The 20,043-nt window shown below is 39.0% G+C and overlaps 1 protein-coding gene across 2 annotated transcripts; it reads right to left on the minus strand.

Moving 5' to 3' along the window:
- Window positions 1–4,279: 4,279 nt before the first annotated feature.
- LOC133739966 (dehydrogenase/reductase SDR family member FEY-like) lies at window positions 4,280–10,088 on the minus strand. Of its 2 annotated transcripts, XM_062167791.1 has the most exons (10): window positions 9,820–10,086; window positions 8,923–9,093; window positions 8,363–8,592; window positions 8,106–8,226; window positions 7,591–7,708; window positions 7,022–7,158; window positions 6,549–6,650; window positions 6,257–6,349; window positions 5,832–5,904; window positions 4,280–4,881 (listed from the first exon to the last, which is right to left on the minus strand). In XM_062167791.1, the coding sequence occupies exons 3-10, from the start codon at window positions 8,581–8,583 to the stop codon at window positions 4,619–4,621; spliced, it is 1,128 nt and encodes a 375-aa protein (XP_062023775.1). In that variant the 5' UTR covers window positions 8,584–8,592; window positions 8,923–9,093; window positions 9,820–10,086; the 3' UTR covers window positions 4,280–4,618. The 2 variants fall into 2 exon arrangements, with proteins under 2 accessions (XP_062023775.1, XP_062023776.1); XM_062167792.1 differs by lacking the exon at window positions 8,923–9,093 and having other exon boundaries at window positions 9,820–10,088.
- Between the last annotated feature and the right edge of the window lie 9,955 nt (window positions 10,089–20,043).

The raw sequence follows: 20,043 nt of genomic DNA on the forward strand, positions 1-20,043 counted from the left end.
CACCTCTAATGACTACGGACATAAACGAGTATTAGAGAAGCTTATGTGCCGCTTTAGTGGGTTATATGCAACCACTATTCGAGTTATTGAATCCAATCATGTAATGAGAGATGATTTATGGGATTCCGACACATACAGGCTTTGGCATGACCGTTTGGGACACCCCGGTCGTGAAATGATGATCCAGATATTAAAGACTTCACACGGACATCCATTCTTCAGAACAAAGAGAAGTAAAAACTGAATTTTGGACCAAGCTGGGACCTCTGCGCCTCATGGCGCCGTACCCATGCAAGGCAGACCTTCACAGGCCAGCGCTGCCATCCCCCTGCGACCCAAGGGTGACTTTGACTCCACCTATGCCTCCATGCTTCCAAATTCGACTTCTCAACGCAATTTAGTTGCTTCTAAAGCCCATCATTCGTTCTGCAAAGCCTGCTCTTTAGCAAAATTAGGATCAAGACCATCCTATGCAAAGGACACCAAAAAAAATATACCATTCTTGCAAAGAATCCAAGGTGATATTTGTTGACCTATTCAACCATCTTGCGGACCATTTAGATATTTTATGGTGTTGGTTGATGCATCGACACGCTGGTCACATGTCAGGTTCTTGTCCACAAGGAACGTTGCATTTGCTAAACTCCTAGCACAAATTATTAAATTATGGGCTCACCACCCTGATCATCCTATTAAGTCTATAAGGTTGGACAATGTTGGAGAGTTTACATAATTTTTTTTTGATGATTATTGCATGTCCATTAGGATTGAGGTTGAACATCCTGTCCCTCATGTTCACACCCAAAATGGTCTCGCAGAAGCTGCCATTAAAAGACTTCAAATGGTTGCTAGAGCATTGGTTTTATGCACCAATCTCCCTGTTTCTGCTTGGGGCTATGCAATATTGCATGCAGCTGTGCTTATTTGTCTGAGGCCTACTGCCACTCAACCCTTTTCTGCGTCCTAGATGGTTACTGGATATGAGCCTGACATCTCACACTTACGCATATTTGGGTGTGTAGTTTATGTGCCAATTGCGCTGCCACAGCGCACCAAAATGGATCCTCAAAGACGATTAGGCATTTATGTTGGATATGACTCTCCAACCATTATCCGCTACTTAGAACCCTTGACATGCGATCTATTTACCGCTAGATTTGCGGATTGTCACTTTGATGAGACAGTCTTCCCGTCGTTAGAACACTAATGTTCAACAGGAACGACAGGAATTGTCGTGGTCTGTCCCCACTTTGTCTCATCTTGATCCCCGAACCGCACAGTCCGAAATTGAAGTGCGGAGAATTCTCAATCTTCATAACGTAGCAGATTCGATGCCTGATGCGTTTTCTGATATTGCTAAAGTGACAAGATCACACATACCTGCTGCAAACGTGCCTGCAAGGATTGATGTCCCTAAAAATCATGAACATGGCGCTGTCCCTAGGGGTATTGGGCACGGCGGCGCCACCACTAATGGTGATGGCAATGTGGCTCAGGCCGGGCTCCCTGCAAGGAAACGAAGGAGGCCCAAAGGTTCGATGGATTCTCGCCCGAGAAAGAAAGTGATTTTGGCACAAAAAGATCCATTAATCATTGATATAGATAATCCGTCTCATGAAGATAGTCCGGATTATGGTTATGTCCAAGAGACATCATTGGGGGACGCTCCAATGTCAGAACCAATTCCAGAGAATAGAGAGATCTCCATGAATTACACTAGTGTACATGAGACGTTGAATAGAGATTCTATTATCCTTGATGATGTGTTTGCATACTGTATTGCTCAAGGAATTATAGAACATGATGATATCGAACCTCGTTCCGTTGAAGAATGTCAACGAAGAGCAGATTGGCCTAAATGGAAAGATACGATCCAGGCTGAATTGGATTTACTAACAAAGAGACAGGTATTTGGGTCTATAACGCTGACACCCCCAAATATAAAGCCTGTTGGCCATAAATGGGTCTTTGTTAGAAAGCATAATGAGAAAAATGAGGTTGTTAGATATAAAACTCGCCTTGTGGCGCAAGGTTTCTCACAACGCCCTGGAATCGACTACGAGGAGACATATTCTCCCGTAATGGACGTTATAACGTTCCGCTACCTTGTCAATTTGGTAGTTTCCGAAAAACTTGACATGCAGCTTATGGATGTGGTTACAACATATCTCTATGGGGATCTAGATTCAGAGATATATATGAAGATTCCAGATGGACTTCAATTACCCAAATCAAGTGGCTCTAAACAACGGAGCGCGTTTTCAATAAGATTAAGACGCTCACTATATGGATTGAAACAATCCGGACGGATGAGGTATAACTGTCTAAGTGACTACTTGATTGGGAAGGGATATGTTAACAATGAAATATGTCCATGCGTGTTCATTAAAATGACAAGTTCCGGATTCGCAATTGTAGCAGTTTATGTCAATGACATGAACCTAATTGGAACTCTAGATGAGTTAAAGGAAACTGCTAAATACTTGAAATCCGAATTTGAGATGAAAGATCTTGGGAAAACACGGTTTTGTCTCGGAATAGAACTCGAGCACCGTAGTGATGGAATTATGATCCACCAGTCAGCATATACTTCAAAATTATTAAGGCGCTTTAATAAAGATAAAACAAAGCCTGTGAGTATTCCCATGATCGACCGTAGTCTTGAGCCCAGAAAAGATCCGTTTCGTCCAAAGGATGAGGACGAAGACTTATTAGTGGCTGAAGTGCCCTATCTAAGTGCAATAGGCACATTATTGTACTTAACTCAATGTACAAGACCGGATATCTCATTCGCAGTGAACTTGTTAGCTCGACATAGTTCTGCGCCAACACGCCGCCATTGGATTGGTATAAAGACAATCTTTCGATACTTGAGAGGTACGATTGATATGGGCCTGTTTTATCCCTACAGAGAGAAAGGAAATGACGAATGTATGGGATCAGACCCCACAAGGCAAAACGCCATCTTCCGTGATGTAGACGCCGGCGCCGCCATCCATGGTGGCCGACGTTCTCCTCCTCCTTTCCATCAAAATGACAGTGATGTTTTGATGGGTTTTGCTGATGCAGGGTATCTCTCTGACCCTCACAAAGGTCGCTCCCAAACGGGTTATGTCTTTACCATGGGAAGCACTGCGATATCTTGGAGGTCTACAAAACAGACCCTTGTTGCTACTTCCTCAAATCATGCAGAGATTATTGCTCTACATGAAGCTGTGCGTGAATGCATATGGCTAAGGTATGTAATCAGGGGCGGAGCCACATATAGGTCAGCTTGGGCACTTGCCTAGACTGAGTTTTTCTTGTCTACCTTGATTTATATATGTTGGCTGAAGGAAGCTACCTAAAACATAGCAGAAAAGGGCAAAACCAGATGAATCTTGCCTTACCTAGGCTGGGTTTTTCTTGTTTGCCTTGAATCTTGCCTTACCTAAGAAACTTTTCTGGATCCGTCACTGTCTGTAATTAGACATATTCGAGGAACTTGTGGTTTGAAGTCTACCACAAATGAACCTATATGCATTTACGAGGATAATGCAACTTGTATTGAGCAAATGAAATTAGGTTTCATCAACAAATCGACAAACCCGACCTGCATTTTCGGGTCGGATAAACGAATTGAACAAAAATCAGTGAGAGAAAGAAGGGACCCTACCCGAACTGAAGTAAAACAGACCATCGCATATTTTTTACACCAATTTAAGAGAAGATATACTTTGTACACTAAGGTTCCTGAAATGAAAACTATTAACATTAAGCTAGGTTCAAATCCAAAACGGTACCTAAGCCAATTGCATAATAAAAGCACTCACCTATGTTGTTTTATATGATTTTGTTTTAATTTATTGATGGTATAAGTTAATATCCGTTGCGGAGATAATTTCAGAATTGTTGTTCTTCGTTGTGTTTCTGAAATCGTCCTCGACTCTTCCCTATATCTTTCGCTCTCATCGGATCATGTAACTTGGTGCAGCTTCCTTCGTGGAAGTGCAGACGACGCTAATGCGCCCTCCTCCTTGCTGGGTTTCTGTTTGGGTAGTTTCGGGTTTGAGCTTGTTTGGTTTGGGCCTTTGGAGTCTTTTCGATTTATAATTTGAATCTGTTTGTCTTTCATTTTGAACCTGCAATATTGGGTATGTGTCTTCTGTTGTAGTTTTTTACTTTTTTTATTTAATGAAACTCTGTTTGCCCAAAAAAAAAAATCAACAATCAAACCCACAGTGGTGTCATTGTATAAGGTTAATCATCATGGATGCACTTTAATATCAGTTCCACATAATAGGGGCAAGTCGATTGTCGAAGTCAATCAACATTACTATTCCTTGTGTTCTAGACTTCTCTAAATTAACAAGATGGTTGTTGTAAACATTAGTTTTTACAACACGGGTGAGTGAATCAATGTAACTAGATCAGATCCCGTAAAAACACAAACTTAATAAGAATAATAGTGTACAACTAATAACCATCTCTTCAAGTGCCTACCAGAATCAGAAATTCAGAATGCTTGTGGTACTCACCCATTCCTTCCATTGCAAAACTGAATGGCATTTCTCTCCATTCGAGTATAAAAACAATCTTCAATATATTGGGCACAGACCTTTGCTATCATGGAATAAGGTTACTCATTATGAGCCCCATATCTGCATGCAACTTCTTCCCCTTCTATAAGCTTCTCCACAGCATCAGAAGGAAGGCCAATCATCTCAAATGTCTTTTCCCACACTTTGTGTGAAGTCTCAACATTATGAGCTTCTTCAGAAGGATTGGTTGGATTGCAATCTTGAGAAATGAAAGCGCAAACAGGAAAGTCATCTGATTTCAACAATTGACAGTACTCTGGAACCTGAGGATCAGTGGCTGCAAAGAGAGCACTCCTCGAACCTGCATTGCAATAAATCAGGACAAGGTCAGTTTTCACAATACGTCATTCCCCTATTTTAGTTTTTCTTTATCTTAACTATTAAGGAAGGTCAGTTTTCACAATACGTCATTCCCCTATTTTAGTTTTTCTTTATCTTAACTATTAAGGAGTAGGAGTTGTCTGTCTATATTTGGGACTCTTATATATATATATATATATACAGATTTTATCCAGAGCGAAGCTCCACTTTGAAATTAACATGTGAAGTTCGAGTTTTGGGTCACTTTTTGGTCGCATATCCACATCTCGACCGTTCAGTTTTTAGGTATTAGTGTATAGATCATCTCTACAAATTTTCAGCCAAATTGATGATCGTTAAGGTATCTAACTCACTTAAACCAATGGACAGACTGAATCTGTCAACCTGAACCGTACTAGCTTTAAGGCAATTATCAATGCCTTAACGATCATCATTTTGGCTGAAAATTTGCAGAGACGATCTATACACTAGTACCTAAAAACTGAACGGTCGAGATGTGGACATGCGACCGAAAAGTGACCCAAAACTCGAACTTCACACGTTAATTTTCAAAGCGGAGCTCCGCACTGGATAGAATCTGGACATGCGACTGAAAAGTTACCCAAAACTCGAAGTTCACACGTTAATTTTCAAAGCGGAGCTCCGCTCTGGATAGGATAGGATAGGATATATATATATATATACTTTGGGAGTCATATGTGGAAAAGTAGGAAAAAGCTTTTTGTCTTCAAAATTTAAACTTCGATTTATTTTATGAGAAAAAATATACTCATGAGTCATGACATCATCAGTCAATACTGCTGTGATTACTGTAGGTCAGTCGAAGGCCCCCTGTTATACTTCACAATAATTAAAGACTGAACAGAGCTTGCTTCTAGTTGTCTTCATGTAAAATACATTCATATATATATGCAAAGCAAAAGGACTCACCTTCTTGAGGGCTAAAGATAAAATAGGGTATCAAACGATAACCAGCTTGAATGATTCTGGGAAGATCCCTCGCCTGCAATTTATTGGATATTAAACAACAGGAGAATAAATTGATAAAACTACAGCATCACATTGGAATTGCAAAAGGTTATATGTAGAAAAGTACATAAATCTTTTGATCTTAGTCTTGGACTCAATTAAAACTTCATAGGATACCCAATGTGATGAGTGTGTAGGCCTGTAGGGGCATGCGTGTGTTTGTGTTTATGTGTGTGTGTGGGCGCACGCATGTAGAAAATTTGAAACTAAATAACTAAGATTCTAAGGTAATTCTAACTAGATTGTCATTCAAATATAATATAATAACCAAGAAACTACATCCTTCTTCAAAGTAAGAAGATGGGGAAACACATCAAGATACTTACTACATTTGTCTGGACAACACCAGGAGAAACACATGTTACACAAATACCAGCTTCAGCAGGCAGCCGCTTATGTAAGACACTACTAAACATAATCTGCAACAAACAAAGCATCAACATGTACAGCACCAAGTGATGAAAATCTAAACAAAACAAATACACAATAACAGAGTAGTTAAATAATTCACATATCACAAGGACCTGCATTTCTAGTTCGACAGACCTAGCTAGGAACACGAGTGTCCTTTTTTCTAAAATTTGGAACAACCACAATCAACTAAAACTTCTAAGGTACCTGTGCGAGCTTGCTGCTCGAATAACCCACTAAGCTTGTATATTTTCTTTTCCCAGAAACAACGTTCATGTCGTCTGTGTCAACGAACCCAACATAATGCATCTATATAATGGAAAGAGCACTCTTAGATTCACATGATGACATTACTCTAAAGTAAAGTAGAAAATGTAATATAATAATTTAACTTCTAGTCAATACCTACATGAACTCAATTGAAGTGTATAATTTTAATTTAAGGCTGCAACTAGATCTAGTTGGTATATACACCAACTACAGTTTTTATGCATGCTTAAGTCACCAACAAAAGACCAAACTATCCAGAACAGTTCAGTGCAGGTTAATATTCCAGTTTTTTTAGAATGACATAGCTTTCCTAGAGTATATCTAACCATATGTGTGTGCATGCATATATATAGCTATAGAGTATAAGAACATCCATGCATCTTTTTATGCATGATGATCATGGAACTTACAACGGAATTGACATTAACAATTCGACTTGGAGAGCCTCTAATAAGGGATGGCAGTAGCAATACTGATAGCAGTGCTGGAGCCAGATGATTCACTTGCAAGTGCTCTTCATACCCATCTTTTGAAAATTTTTGTGGCTCTGAACTCACAACAACCAAAATATACCAATAAATGACAAACCAGATTTTGACAGAAATACAACTACTTTTGCATTCCAATCAACTATCTCCAATGACTGAATAGACAGGGAAAGAAATACTGGATGTTTGAACAGGAAAACAGTAAATCTCTCAACACCACACAAACTTGCATGTGCTCTTGGATATGTGAGAATGTTAGGCTGCAAGTTCAATAGAACAGCTCTAACTTTCTAAAACAGTAGGAAGGTTCTTTATTTTCACTGAACAGCAGAGGAGATTGACATGATTTGATCAGCTTACCACTACAGTATCTAATATCAAGAAGTTATTGGTATTTAGGACCAATATTACAACTAGCATGATAATGTGTTAGGGAAGCAGTTCAACAGCTGAAAGATTTGAATTTAAGTAAATATGGCACAAAGACCAACCTCCAATAGAAAATATCCCAGCATTGTTGATAAGAACATGCAGAGGTCCCAATCGTGCATTCCACGCTTCAGAAAATCTCACAACAGAATCCAAGGAGAGTAGATCAAGTTCCATCACCTGTTCAGTTACAACTATTATGTAAGTCATTCTGCATGGGAAAATTGCACTTTTTCCAGGAAACAAGAAATTGAAATGATTAGCATCATACACAGAATATGTTCCACTACAGATGCTGACAAGTTGAACCAAAAAATAAATTTATTATAAGGTCTCTGGATTCTGGATTCAAACAAGGGCAATTGCCCTATTACTATCTCTGCTTTTCTAAGACCAGGAATTTGTCAAGCAATGGCTTCCTGATTTGATATGATAGCAGTCTAACTTCAGTGATTTAACTATTATATACTTCAACAAGATAAATATTTAAAATGCATATTATATGGAACTTGAGATGTTTGGCCCTGTTATAAATTTATCTTGAGCATTGACTAGATCACCAGAATAAAGAGGTTACCTCAATATTGAGAGGAAGGCCCATTCCTGACCATTCATTCTGCCACTCCTGGATCAGCTCCTTAGCTGCTTTGGTGTTTCTCACTGCCATTACAACATGTGCACCAGACTCCGCCAACTGCCTGTTCAATGGATAAGTTACAACCACCAGATACCAGTTATCTAACCGAGCAGATTATCCAAACTTATCATGCAAGTTTCTTTTGTATTATTCAATCCGGTAGCCAAAAAGAGCTGATTGAGATATGCAAATTACACCTGGCGATTTCGCGGCCGATACCGCTAGTGGATCCAGTGACAATGCATGTGAGATCGTTGACAGGAGGCAAAGGCATTGGGTTTAGCAAATGGCTGGCAGTGATTCTCTGGAACAGCATCTCGTACACCACATAGAACCAACCTCTCAACCACTCTATCCATCCCAATCCGTCCTTCTTCTTCTTCACTTCCTCTTTCAAATCAGCTGATGTCGTTGCCATTTCTGACACCTTTTCCAAAAATTTCAAAACTAAATAAGCAGAAAGAAAACAATGACTATATAATAACAAACCCAATTCTAAACTCAATTTTAGGAAAATTGATTTCTTAGTTGTTTGACTCCTTTAATATTATAATTTCATCATCATAAGTTAAATTCAACAATTTCAGTTTTCACCCAATAAACCCCAATTTGCATAAACAATTAAAACAAGATTTGAGACACCCAAAAAGAATCATGGATAATGGAATCTACAACCCTGACCCAGATCACCAATAATTCCAAAAACTCGAAAAGAAAGGAAGATCACTACAGCTAAACTGAAAAGAATGTACTCAACCTTAAATCAAATGGCAATGGGTAGTGGGGATTGTGCAGAGAGTTAAGTTTTTGAGTAGAAGAGAGCAGCGCAACTCAGCAGTGGGCCGTCAAAAACGAGCCGGGCCCGGGCCCAGTAAAATTTTAAGTTGGACCCATCAGTGGTATAATAGCATTCCCATCAGTGGCCATGCTATAACCAAAACAGGGAAGGGAATCAGATCATATTTTATCACAACAAGTCAACAAATGAACAAAGAGAGAGAGAGAGAGATAATTTCTGCAACAAAGAGAAACTAACCTACCTGCAACAAGATAGAATAATGAAATTTATCAGCAAGTACCTTATAAGATCTATCTAAACTTTGTTTGATAAAGGGATGCACACTCTGAACTAAATTCCCTTCATAACAATGTTAAAGCTCTAACATTGAAATCTAAAATCCCTAAAATAAGAAAACCCCAAAACAACAATCATTTTCTTTGTTCTATGTAAAACAACTCCGTCACTTTAGGGGTTTACTGCAAAGCCTAAAAATTTCAATGACTTAAACTAGACGCAAACTAGCCCTGCATATCAAATAAACTAGACGCAAGCCACTCAGCCATCAACCAATTCAAACCCATTCTCCAACAATGAGAACACAGTCCTTATCCGAGAAAGAGACAAACAGTTTAGGATTGCTCTTTCCATGCCAGATCATAATCCTCCTTTAGAAACTTTAAGCACACACCTCTGAGATAATCAAGTTTAATTAATCTTCAAATCTTTACACATCGATCAGAGAGCATTCTAGAGAATATAAAAATCCAACACCCCATGCCAGCAACACAAACGGCAATTATAGAGAATATACCATACCAACCCAAACTTGCAGCAATCAACCATCAGTAAACTACTAGAAGGTTTCAGAATTACCTCTATAAGGTGCTGGAGTGTCTTGCTCAATTTCTTCTCTAATCTCGATCCTGAGCCGGTGCTTGGAGTGCTCGATCCCGAGCCGGTGCTTGGAGTGCTTCGGCAGCACCGGCTGGCTAACTGAAGGTTTAGAACCAGTTTGGGAACTCAAGGTTCAGATCGAGTGTTTTCACTTTTCAATGAAGGTTCAGATCGAGTATTGGCTAACTGATTAGGCTGAGACTGAAGTGAAGACTGAAGACTGAAGGTCAAGCCCCGGCCCGAACCGTTTTGGTGAAGAAAAAAACATAGGGCCCAGCCCTAGAAAATAACAAATGTGTTATTAATTTTCTTCATGCTCGTGCAGTGTCAAATTGTGTATCCTAAACCAAACTAATAGTTTTTACAGCTCTAGAGTTAATTTCTTGTTACAGAATACAGATAATTATGGACTGTATTGAAATTTTTATAAATTACAGCTCCACAGTTTTGGTTTCAAGGATAATAATGCTCTAGTGTTGAATACAACTCCAAAATGTTGGTTTCAAATCCTATAACAAATACTCAAAAGCATTAGTTTCAAATCAAACTCATCCCTGATCTCTCAAAATGCATCAACCTCGTCCAAAATTTGAATCTAGCGCTAATTGTGACGTCACTTGCTGAGTTGGAGCCGACATAGGGCCCCACTTTTCAATTTTTGATGATAAAATGTCGAAACTACCCCTCTATTACAGATTTTTTTACTTCTTTAGATTTTTTTTTCTTTTTTTACTTCGTCTCCACTACCTCTCTCTCTCTCTGTCTCTCTCTCAGATCACACTCCTCCTCCCGATTCATAACCCTCAACGCCCAATCCAACCTCCCCTTCCACTATGACCAAATCGATCCGGTGGCTGCCGACTCGTCCCCCACCGTTGATCCCCTTCTGTGCAAGCTCGAGGATGCCATCCATCAGATCATCGTGCGCAAGTCAGCACACGATTAGCTCCTCTTGTCCCCGGCGCGTACTGGGTCCTGCCGCCATGGTCGAGATCGCACTGCCTGGCCCAGCTGGTGGAGAATCTGGCGAATCTGTTAACGGAGGAGGAGTCCATGTCGATGACCACTGTTCGAGGCTGGCCTTCTTCCTCTTATTTCATTCAAGGTATGAATTTTATTGGATTTCAGTTCTTGGGTTTTGGTTCTTTTATTATTTCAATTGCATAACTACGATTTGCATGCACAATTTGATCATCTGGGTCTGGTTGTACTGAAAAGGTTATTCTTGATGAAGATATTAAGCTTATTTGATTGATTGATTCTTCTGGTTTTCTTGGAATTGAAGAATTCACGTTTTGCTGGCATCCCATTATGACAAATACTGTTATAATTCTAATGGGAAAGATTTTGGGGACATTGGGATTTTTTTTTTGAGAACATTGGGATAAATGAGTTAATCTGGCATTTTACATATGTGTAAAAGTTAGGGGCATTGAAATCTATATTTAATCTTGGTCAGGATCTGTTGTAATTGCTATCTCAAATGTGATATGAGTAATTAATTATACTTGTTTCTGATGCTTTCTTGTCCTTTTTTTATTGTAGGTTCACCTCCATTGATAGAGGCCTTCGTTCAGAAATCTGATATGTGAAAAAAGAAGAAGCTCTAAAGGTGAAGAATAAAAAGAAAAAACGCGGAAGGCGAAGAAGAAAAAGAAAAAGAAATTGAAAAAGAAAAATCTGAAATAAGGGGTAGTTTGGACATTTCACTCAAACTGAGGGTCAAAAACTGAAAAGTGGGGCCCTATGTCGGCTCCAACTTAGCAAGTGACGTCACAATTAGCGTCAGATTCAAATTTTGGACGAGGTTGATGCATTTTGAGAGATCAGGGATGAGTTTGATTAAAAAAAAAAAAGAGGGCCAAACTGATGTTTGACCTAAGTTTGAGGGACTAAACTGAATTTAATCCTTATCTATAAGAGTGTAAAGTCAAGTAGATGTTGGTGATCTTCTCTTTTCAAAGCCCATTCATTTCAGCAAGGCAGTATTTCATAGTAAGTTTGTCGATAATTGATTTTTTTTTTCATCTATCTTCTAATTTTCTGGTTCTCTTAGTCAACTTTTAGTCTAAAATAGGGAAACACTTAAATAATTTTTTTTATTATATTGCTAAATTGATGATTATATTATCTTTGAAGAACTTTTGTTATAATGAAATGCATGTTAGTCAAGAAACCAGTTTAAGAATCTCTGTTTCTTCTCTAATTTAGCCTTGCAAGTTGGCTTAAGCAATTTAAAGTTCTTGTCTGTTTTCAAGACTCAATATTTAATAGTTATATTGGTCATTCATCTATAACAACTTGTGCCAGATCTGAGATTCATCAAAGGCGAGGGGTCCGATGCGAAAACTAAAGTTGAGGCCTACTTATATATTTTTTCTTTTTAATAATAAATAATAAATTCAAAAATAATTAATCAAAAATTAAAACCAACAAAAATATAACCATTTAACTACAATTTCTTTCTTTGCTTAAGCCCTTACAATTAGCCCAAGTAGTGAGGAATGGTGGAGAACTGAGTTACTAAGGGCACGTTCTGTACCCTTTTTAAATACTGTTTTCTATTTTGCAAATTCAAAAACAGCCCGAGATCGCGTTTGGTGCATTAGATTCCTAATTCAATGAAAACTCTATCTTAAATACAAAATCAATTTTAGTCTATCTTTTCCAAAACGATATATCAGCGTTTCCTTCTTTTTCTGAAAACATAATCCTAAATTTGTGAAACGCGGGATACTGATGCGAGGAAGAGAAGAGCGGGATCCTTTTTCCGTAAAAGAATGCAGCGCGCGCGGGATGAGAGCACGTTTTCCAATTTTAAAATATATGCCTAATTATCCTCCAAGAAGACAACGACGTATCCCTATTGCATGTTGTGTTTTACACAATTTTATTCGGAAGGAAGCTCGTCGGGACAGATTGTTTGAAGCTTTTGATGTAGAAGATATGATTTTTGAGGAGGAAAACAGTACACCAGCGAACTTAGATATGTCACAAGAGAACCTTGCACAAATGACTAATGTTAGAAATGAAATTGCAGAAGACTTGTGGCAAGACTTTATCCCTCACCCTTAGAAGTTCGGTGATAGTAGATTTTTAATGCAATTTTTGTTGGGATGATATGACAACTTTGTTTTGAAGATTTTGAGGAAATAATTTTAAATTTATCAGTTACATTTATTTCTTAAAGTAAATTTGTCACATTTAAAATTTATATACCAGACGCGTTTTCTATTTTTCATTTTCAAAAAACTATTTTGAAATATAGCCACCGAACGCATTTTCAAATCCAGAAAATACATAATTTAATTTCCCATTTTTGTTTTATAAAACAGTTTTTAAAAAATTGTTTTGCAAAACGTTACAGGACACACCCTAAGGGTTTATCCCATCCAATTTAACAAGAAAAAAAATGTTAAAGAAAAAATTACAAATTTTTTTTTTGAGGAGAAAAGAGGAAAATTACAACGAAAAACCTCTCGGCAACCAAAGCTAAACTTGTCCCAGTAAAAGGCAGGGAGAGCCAAAACAGGGAGACACTGCAACAAAACTCTAGGAGACGAGCCTGATCCCGTAGACGTAACAGCATCAGCTAAGAAAATCGCTTCCCGAAAAAACATGAGAGAAGGAGATGTTTGCGAAGGAATTAGCAATAGAAGCTATGTCTTTGAGGAGAGATTTTAACATCCAGAGAGCTTCACACTTGAGGTTGACACAGCTGATAATTAGGGACGAGTCACCCTCCACTAAAATATCACTACACCAAAAAATGAATCAGACGACAGTTTTTCACTGTCGTCTGATAAGGCACGTTGCTGTTGTCTATCTCAATGTCGTCTGATGGGTGAATCAGACAATAGGAGGTAACTGTCGTCTGAGGAAATTTTGCACAACAGCAACGACTTACATGACTATTGTCTGAACACTAGAAAGAACAACAGCGATGAGTATCTTAACTCTTGTGCAAATCAATTTCAGACAATAGATGCTAGAAGAGAGAAACTTGTGAAGAACAATCAGAAAACATTGGCTTGTAAATAAACTGTTGTCTGAATGAAGGTTGTACATCATCTGACTAGCTGTTTACTATTGATTGAATTCAAACAAGACGATAGAATAAGCGTGTAGCCATTGTATATCATTGTTTCATAATATAACATCGTCTAATAAACTGTTGTCTGAAATCAAGTCATACAATAATAGCTTTCCTATTCTCTGTGGTCTTCCTTAACTTCAGACAACAAATTATTTTAATTTTTTGTTGTGTTATATCTAGTTGGACAATTGATTAGGTTTGAAAACCATTGTAGATGGATGGTTCACACAACAGTTTTTTGTTTCTCTTTTTGTTATATTCATTTGTTAGACAATGGTTTGCTGTTGGTATTGAATTGTCAGCTATAGAAGATAAAAACATACATTCTGCACAATAAAAACAACACATCCACTGATTCCAGAAACGCATCCAATAATTCCAAAAACTATTTCATCCCAACATAGGAATTAACATATCCATTGTTTAGATATATAGTTTCATATCTGCATTTAAGTGCTACAGACTAGTCTAACAAAAAGTGAAAGTACTTGTACAAAATTTGATTGAAGCTTGAGCATCTCTGATCTTCCCAAGTTTTTGGGTAGTCTTGCATCATATACTAACCGAGTTGAGGACTTGAATGAAGTCTTACTAGCATCCTTGTATCTGCAGTAAGATGAAAAATACTAGGTCAGGTGATGTATAATAAAAAGCAAAGGAAATCCCAAGCCCATTATCTCATCTACCACCAGTCTAGCATGCACTAAGAATAAAAGAATGAAGAATAGGTAGCACAAGTACATAGAGTCAACATTATAGACTAAAGTGATTAAATGATTTGGAGAAGCAAATGAGAAAAACTGAAATAAGCAAAAATTTTGAAAGTTACATGGAATCCCTAAACTAGGAATATAGGTATGAAAAGTCAAAAGAAGAATAAAACTAGATTTAGGTGTCTTCCTAAACTCTAGCCACGTCAAGCACAAGAACAAGCTAACATAAGACCTTCTTTCAGTCCACACAAGAAACTGAGATAGTTTAACACCCAGAAAAGTACTCAATGTTTTCAGAAAATTATGCTGCAGAAATCCTAATGCATAGAGCTAACTTCGTGATGACATAAATCCTTCGTACGAACTCCAAAAAGAGTAAGACTGATTTCATTTGAAGGATGGGAATGCCTACTTTTCAACAACTGGTGCTTTCAAGAAAGATTGGACGTAGAAAACTACTAAAAGAAACCGAAAGAAAAAGACAGTATTGCTGTGTACAAAAATTCCTGCAGCAGACCTGCAACTTTGAAAAATCATAAGTAATTCTAGAAAAAACATTTTTAGGAGATTCCAATTCTGAAACGATCTTTAAGATGTCTACTGCAATTTGTAAGAAGATAATAATTTCAAGTTCCCAACCAAACTGTACAGTTTTCAGTAAAAGTGCAACTGGCTCAGAAACTCAGAAACACAAATTCACATTTGCAGAACCTCTTTTCTACCTTGAGTTTTTACCAATGAATGCTAAATAGAAGAGCTGGAACTAACAAATGAGAGGCCAAAATTAGATAAGAGGCCACTTTTTACTTAAAAATGAGAGGCCAAAATTAGATAAGAGACCTGAAGCAGAGTCATGGCGTAAGTGATGTAGTTTCGCATCCTCCCTTGACTCGTAATCCTAATCTCATTCTCATCAATTGGCGTCTCTGCTCTTGGCTTCTCCACTCTCTGGTACCGATCCATCTTTGTTTTCAAAACACCAAACAAAATCGAACCACATCAGAGCCATGCATCAAAATCAAACCACACAAGCAGCTAAGTCGCAGACTCAGAGACACAAACACACAGGCCGTAGAAAATTTAAACAAAACGCAGGAAAAAGAGAGAGAGAGTGATTCAGAGAAATTTACAGAGGAAAAAGGAGGGAGTGAGAGAATCGGGAGGAGGAAGAAGAAGAAGAAGAGGAGGTTGGATCTGGGAGAAACATACCGTGTTTTAGGTTGAAAAGATGGCCGGAGATCGAAGAGGGTTAAGGAACAGCGACGGCATAGCTTTAGGGGTTTAGCTTCTGCCTCGCTTTGGATTGTAGGAAGATGCCTAGAGAAGGCGCCCTTCAAGCCCCCTGAAGAGTCAGAAAATTACCCCCACTCCTCCCATGCCATTCTCTCTAGCATAGGCACCATCAATATTCAATTTAAGACAGCTTCTTGGTGGAGCACCCCACTGCACTACCCTGGCATGACTGTGATTAATCTTAGTATCACTGCATTCATTAGGATTCACAAAGATTTGTTCATTAATCTTAGATCAAAATTTGTTGATCTGCTTGAACCGAGTCATCCACCAAGTTTAGAAATTCCGTCGCATCTATTAAACCAATTCAATACATTCAATCAAACCAAAAGCTTCAGATATTACATAACAAGCAGACACCCATCTTAGATAACCAAATACCCAGCTATAAATCCTAAATTTTAGACAGACCCGGTTCACTTTTGAGATAAAAACCCAATCAAATTTACCAAAATCATATGGCCATACCTAAATTTATGATTAGAAATCACAATCTGAGATGCTCTCTTCGTCCTCTACTGAACACACAATGCCGGTTAATTAACCCAAGTACAAACTTCGAAAACAAATACTTCCAAATACACACAACTATTATTATATGTTTTGGCACAAGATGAGTGCTATGAAGATTTCAAAAATAATCGAAGTGGGGCATGCAGAAACACAACATATACAACCAACCCATAGTGGGTTTCAAAATTCAAATCTCCAAATACCAGTACAATACAGAGAATCACCAAAACAACAAAAGAGCGCGACTTGAAAACAAACCCATAGTGGGTTTCAAAATTCAAATCAAACCAGTCAACGCAATTAAAACAATAAGAAGAAGAACACCCAGAAACCCAATGAATTAAATTGAGAGAAAAAGAGAAAGGGGTCAATCACCTGAAGCAATTTGTTGATTTGCGGTCTGTACCCTCTTATTATTCTGTCCATTTCTCAGCCTTTTCGAGTTTATTTCTTCGAAACTTCATCTCCTGCTTGTTCAATTTCAGAGTAGTAGCTATTTCTTGCTCTTCAATTTTAATTTCAAATCCTGTTTTTGATTATCATGAAGTGGTCTGGATTTGCAACAATACCAAAATTAGGGGAAATAGAACAAGAATAAGAAGCATACATGTAGGTATTAGAACTTGATTCGATTTGGAGAAGGAAGACTAGAGAAACTCAGAGTCTCGGGTTCCGGCGATGGCACATGCGTGGTCCTCCAAGAGTGAGTCACCGGCGAGGCTTCTGGATTTTGATGTCCGACTTCCTCTGAGCACAATAATGGTGGAGGTGTGTTGAGAAACAGCTGGAACTCGATGAGAGCTAGGGACCAGCGCCGTCGCGACTTTCATGGTCGCGTGAGGAGGCTGGCGGCGGTGGATGACAGTGATCTCGTTGGGTTTTGATCGGAATTGGTTCCTGAATTGATTGGTGGTGGTGATGTCGTGAACTGGTGGCTGGAAATAGTGGTCTCCGGCGAGGCCAGAGAGAAGTGGAAGGGGGAAAGAAGAGAGAATTGGGCTTGCGGCTGAGGAAGAGAGAGAGAGAGAGAGTGTTGAGTTCCTTTAAATACGAGTCGATATAAAAGTAAAATTGGTGGAGGGAAAGAGTGAAAATTGAAAATTTGACAAAGTGTTTGATACAACAAGAGCGCGCCAGCACAATCAACCCTAAAACTCACACGACATCAATTTAAGTATATTGTCTGAAAGAAAGTGGCACAAGAGACAACTAAAAAACTGTTGTGTGAATCAAAATCATCAGACAACATCTTTTTTAACAATTGTATTAATAGTAATTGCACAATAGAGAACTAAGAGAAACAATAACTGTTGTGTGATTAAAAACAATCAGACGACATCTTTTTTCAACCATTGTGCTAATCAATCTTAAACAACATCAATGTAAAAACTGTTGTCTGAATTGATTAATTCAGACAACATCGAAAAAACAACCATTGTCTGATTTACAATTACACAACAGCAATGTAACAACTGTCGTCTGATTCGAGAATTAAGACGACAAAAAAATTCTTGCTGTCGTCTGATTATTTTAGACGACAGTTAAAATGTTTGCTGTCGTCTGATATGTGTTGTCTGATTCCGAAATTGGTGTAGTATATGATCCAGGTTGAACCACTTAGCAGCTAACATGCCATCATTTAGAGCTGTACATTCAGCCAAAGGAACCGTTGAAGATCCAATAGATCTTGAACTAGCAACAATGGGGTCACCAAAGTGGTTTCTGATAACAAAGCCCGCAGCAGCCAGGTTGGAAGAAGAAACAGACCCATCAAAGTTGAGCTTGACGAAGTTTTCAGGCGGAGGGTGCCATTTAATGACTTCACTTATGCTATTGGAAGTCGTACCAGAACGGGGGTTATGGGTCCTGTAGGCAGCACAAAAGGAGGCTGGAGCATGCACTACAGAAGCCGGACTGAACCCCGAGGCCCTGAACAAAACATCATTACGATTTTTCCATATTTCTGATCACCAGCACAAGATCTAGTTCGAGATTATACCTTCGAAATAGGAAATCCCTTGAACCAACCCAAACTCAGCTTCCCGAGCTCACTGTCGAAACTAGGTTAGTGATGAACTGAGGGTGTCGACATGATCTACCTAGCCAGCTGCTAAATACCTTGTCTACAGTTGCATTGTAGGCCGGAACAAGCCAAGGAAAGCCGAGAAAGTCGCCGGCATCGAGGAACCGCGACGGACCCGAGACGAACCCAGAATGAAAACCATCAAAACTCAATCCAATTTGAAAACTAATTACATAAACGTGTAGAGAATGACGAGGAGGTGAGGTTTCATACCCCAAGCAGCCTAGATGGTGGCCGGAGTCGCCGGAAATTGCCGAACTCGCCGGAGAAGTCTCGGAGCTTCCAGCAATCGATTCTCCGTTCACAGTCGATGCATGGGCGATCAGAGGGTACAGGGAGGTAGGCGACGCCTAGACAAAGCTATTGGTGGCCTCGCGCCGTCGTGGGATGGCCGGACGTGGAAGTTCCGATCGGGTCACTTGCCGGGTCGCTGCGTTCGGGTCAGAACTCCCAGAGACTCTCTCGTGTTTTCTGATTCAATCTCTATCCTTGATCTGATCAAGGGCTTTATATACCTCAACCAAAATTGTAATCAAGGGCCAGGATGAAGCGGTAGATAGATCAACGGCCAGGATTGCACCGCAGAAAATCCTATTTCTTTAATTTATTTTCTAAAATTCCACAACTTCGGAAAATAGCTATAAATGGCTCGGGTATCCGGAAAATTCCCCAAAAATTTCCACGAACTCGTCGTGACGTGTACTTTATTATCCAACTCTTAGATTGAGACTTTCACTTTATGAAAATTTCTGGAAATTTCCTCGAGCATCTTGACATTTATCGAGATCGTTGAATAATTTCGCGTACGATCTCCGTTAAGCTCGATACATTTTTCCGGGGCTCACATTTTATTTATTTTATTTTTCCTTTGGTCATATGTTGCTTGTCCCTTTAGCTCGCAAAACCCTGTATTTTCATTTAGGATTAAATACTTGTTACTCCTCAAACTTTTTCCTGAAAAATAGTTCAGTCCCTCGCCTTTTAAATTAAACTGAATAGTCCTTATTCTCTCTAATTCTCACACAACAAGTCCAAAATGACTATTATACCCCTCAATTTATCTATTTATTTTTATTTTTATTTTTTCTCTCTCTTTTTTGACTATAGTAAAATGGGTTTTACTTTGGACACCCAAAGGAGGACTTTGGTCACCCAGGCAGCAGCCTAGAGCACAACACATGGTGCACCCAACACATGCGTGCAGCTACCAGCCTTGCCCAGCATAGGAGCGCAGCAAGCATAGCGACCCTGCACACAACAGGCACGTGTGCACGCAGCACAGCCTCCCTACACCCGTCTGCCCAACTCAGCCAAACCTCAGAGACTAATTCCACCATCTCTACCCAGCTCCGATTCCATTTCCAACAAGCATACATCTACCGATACTCGCGGCTCTCGGCGCGTCCAGTTACTGCGATTATTGGGTTTACAATTCGTCTATTGGAGTTCTCTGCATCGTTGCGGAGGTTGACGGAGGCTTTTACAATCGGGGTACACCGAATTTT

The sequence above is a fragment of the Rosa rugosa genome, chromosome 3 (assembly GCF_958449725.1).
Source record: "Rosa rugosa chromosome 3, drRosRugo1.1, whole genome shotgun sequence".
Classification (NCBI taxonomy): Eukaryota; Viridiplantae; Streptophyta; class Magnoliopsida; order Rosales; family Rosaceae; genus Rosa; species Rosa rugosa.

Coding starts and splice junctions, on each gene's coding strand:
- LOC133739966 (XM_062167792.1), bottom strand. CDS start 8,583: ATGGCAACGACATCAGCTGATTTGAAAGAGGAAGTGAAGAAGAAGAAG. Junction 5,905..6,256: donor GTGTTGTCCAGACAAATGTA/GTAAGTATCTTG, acceptor AATAAATTGCAG/GCGAGGGATCTTCCCAGAAT. Junction 4,882..5,831: donor TATCTTTAGCCCTCAAGAAG/GTGAGTCCTTTT, acceptor ATTGCAATGCAG/GTTCGAGGAGTGCTCTCTTT.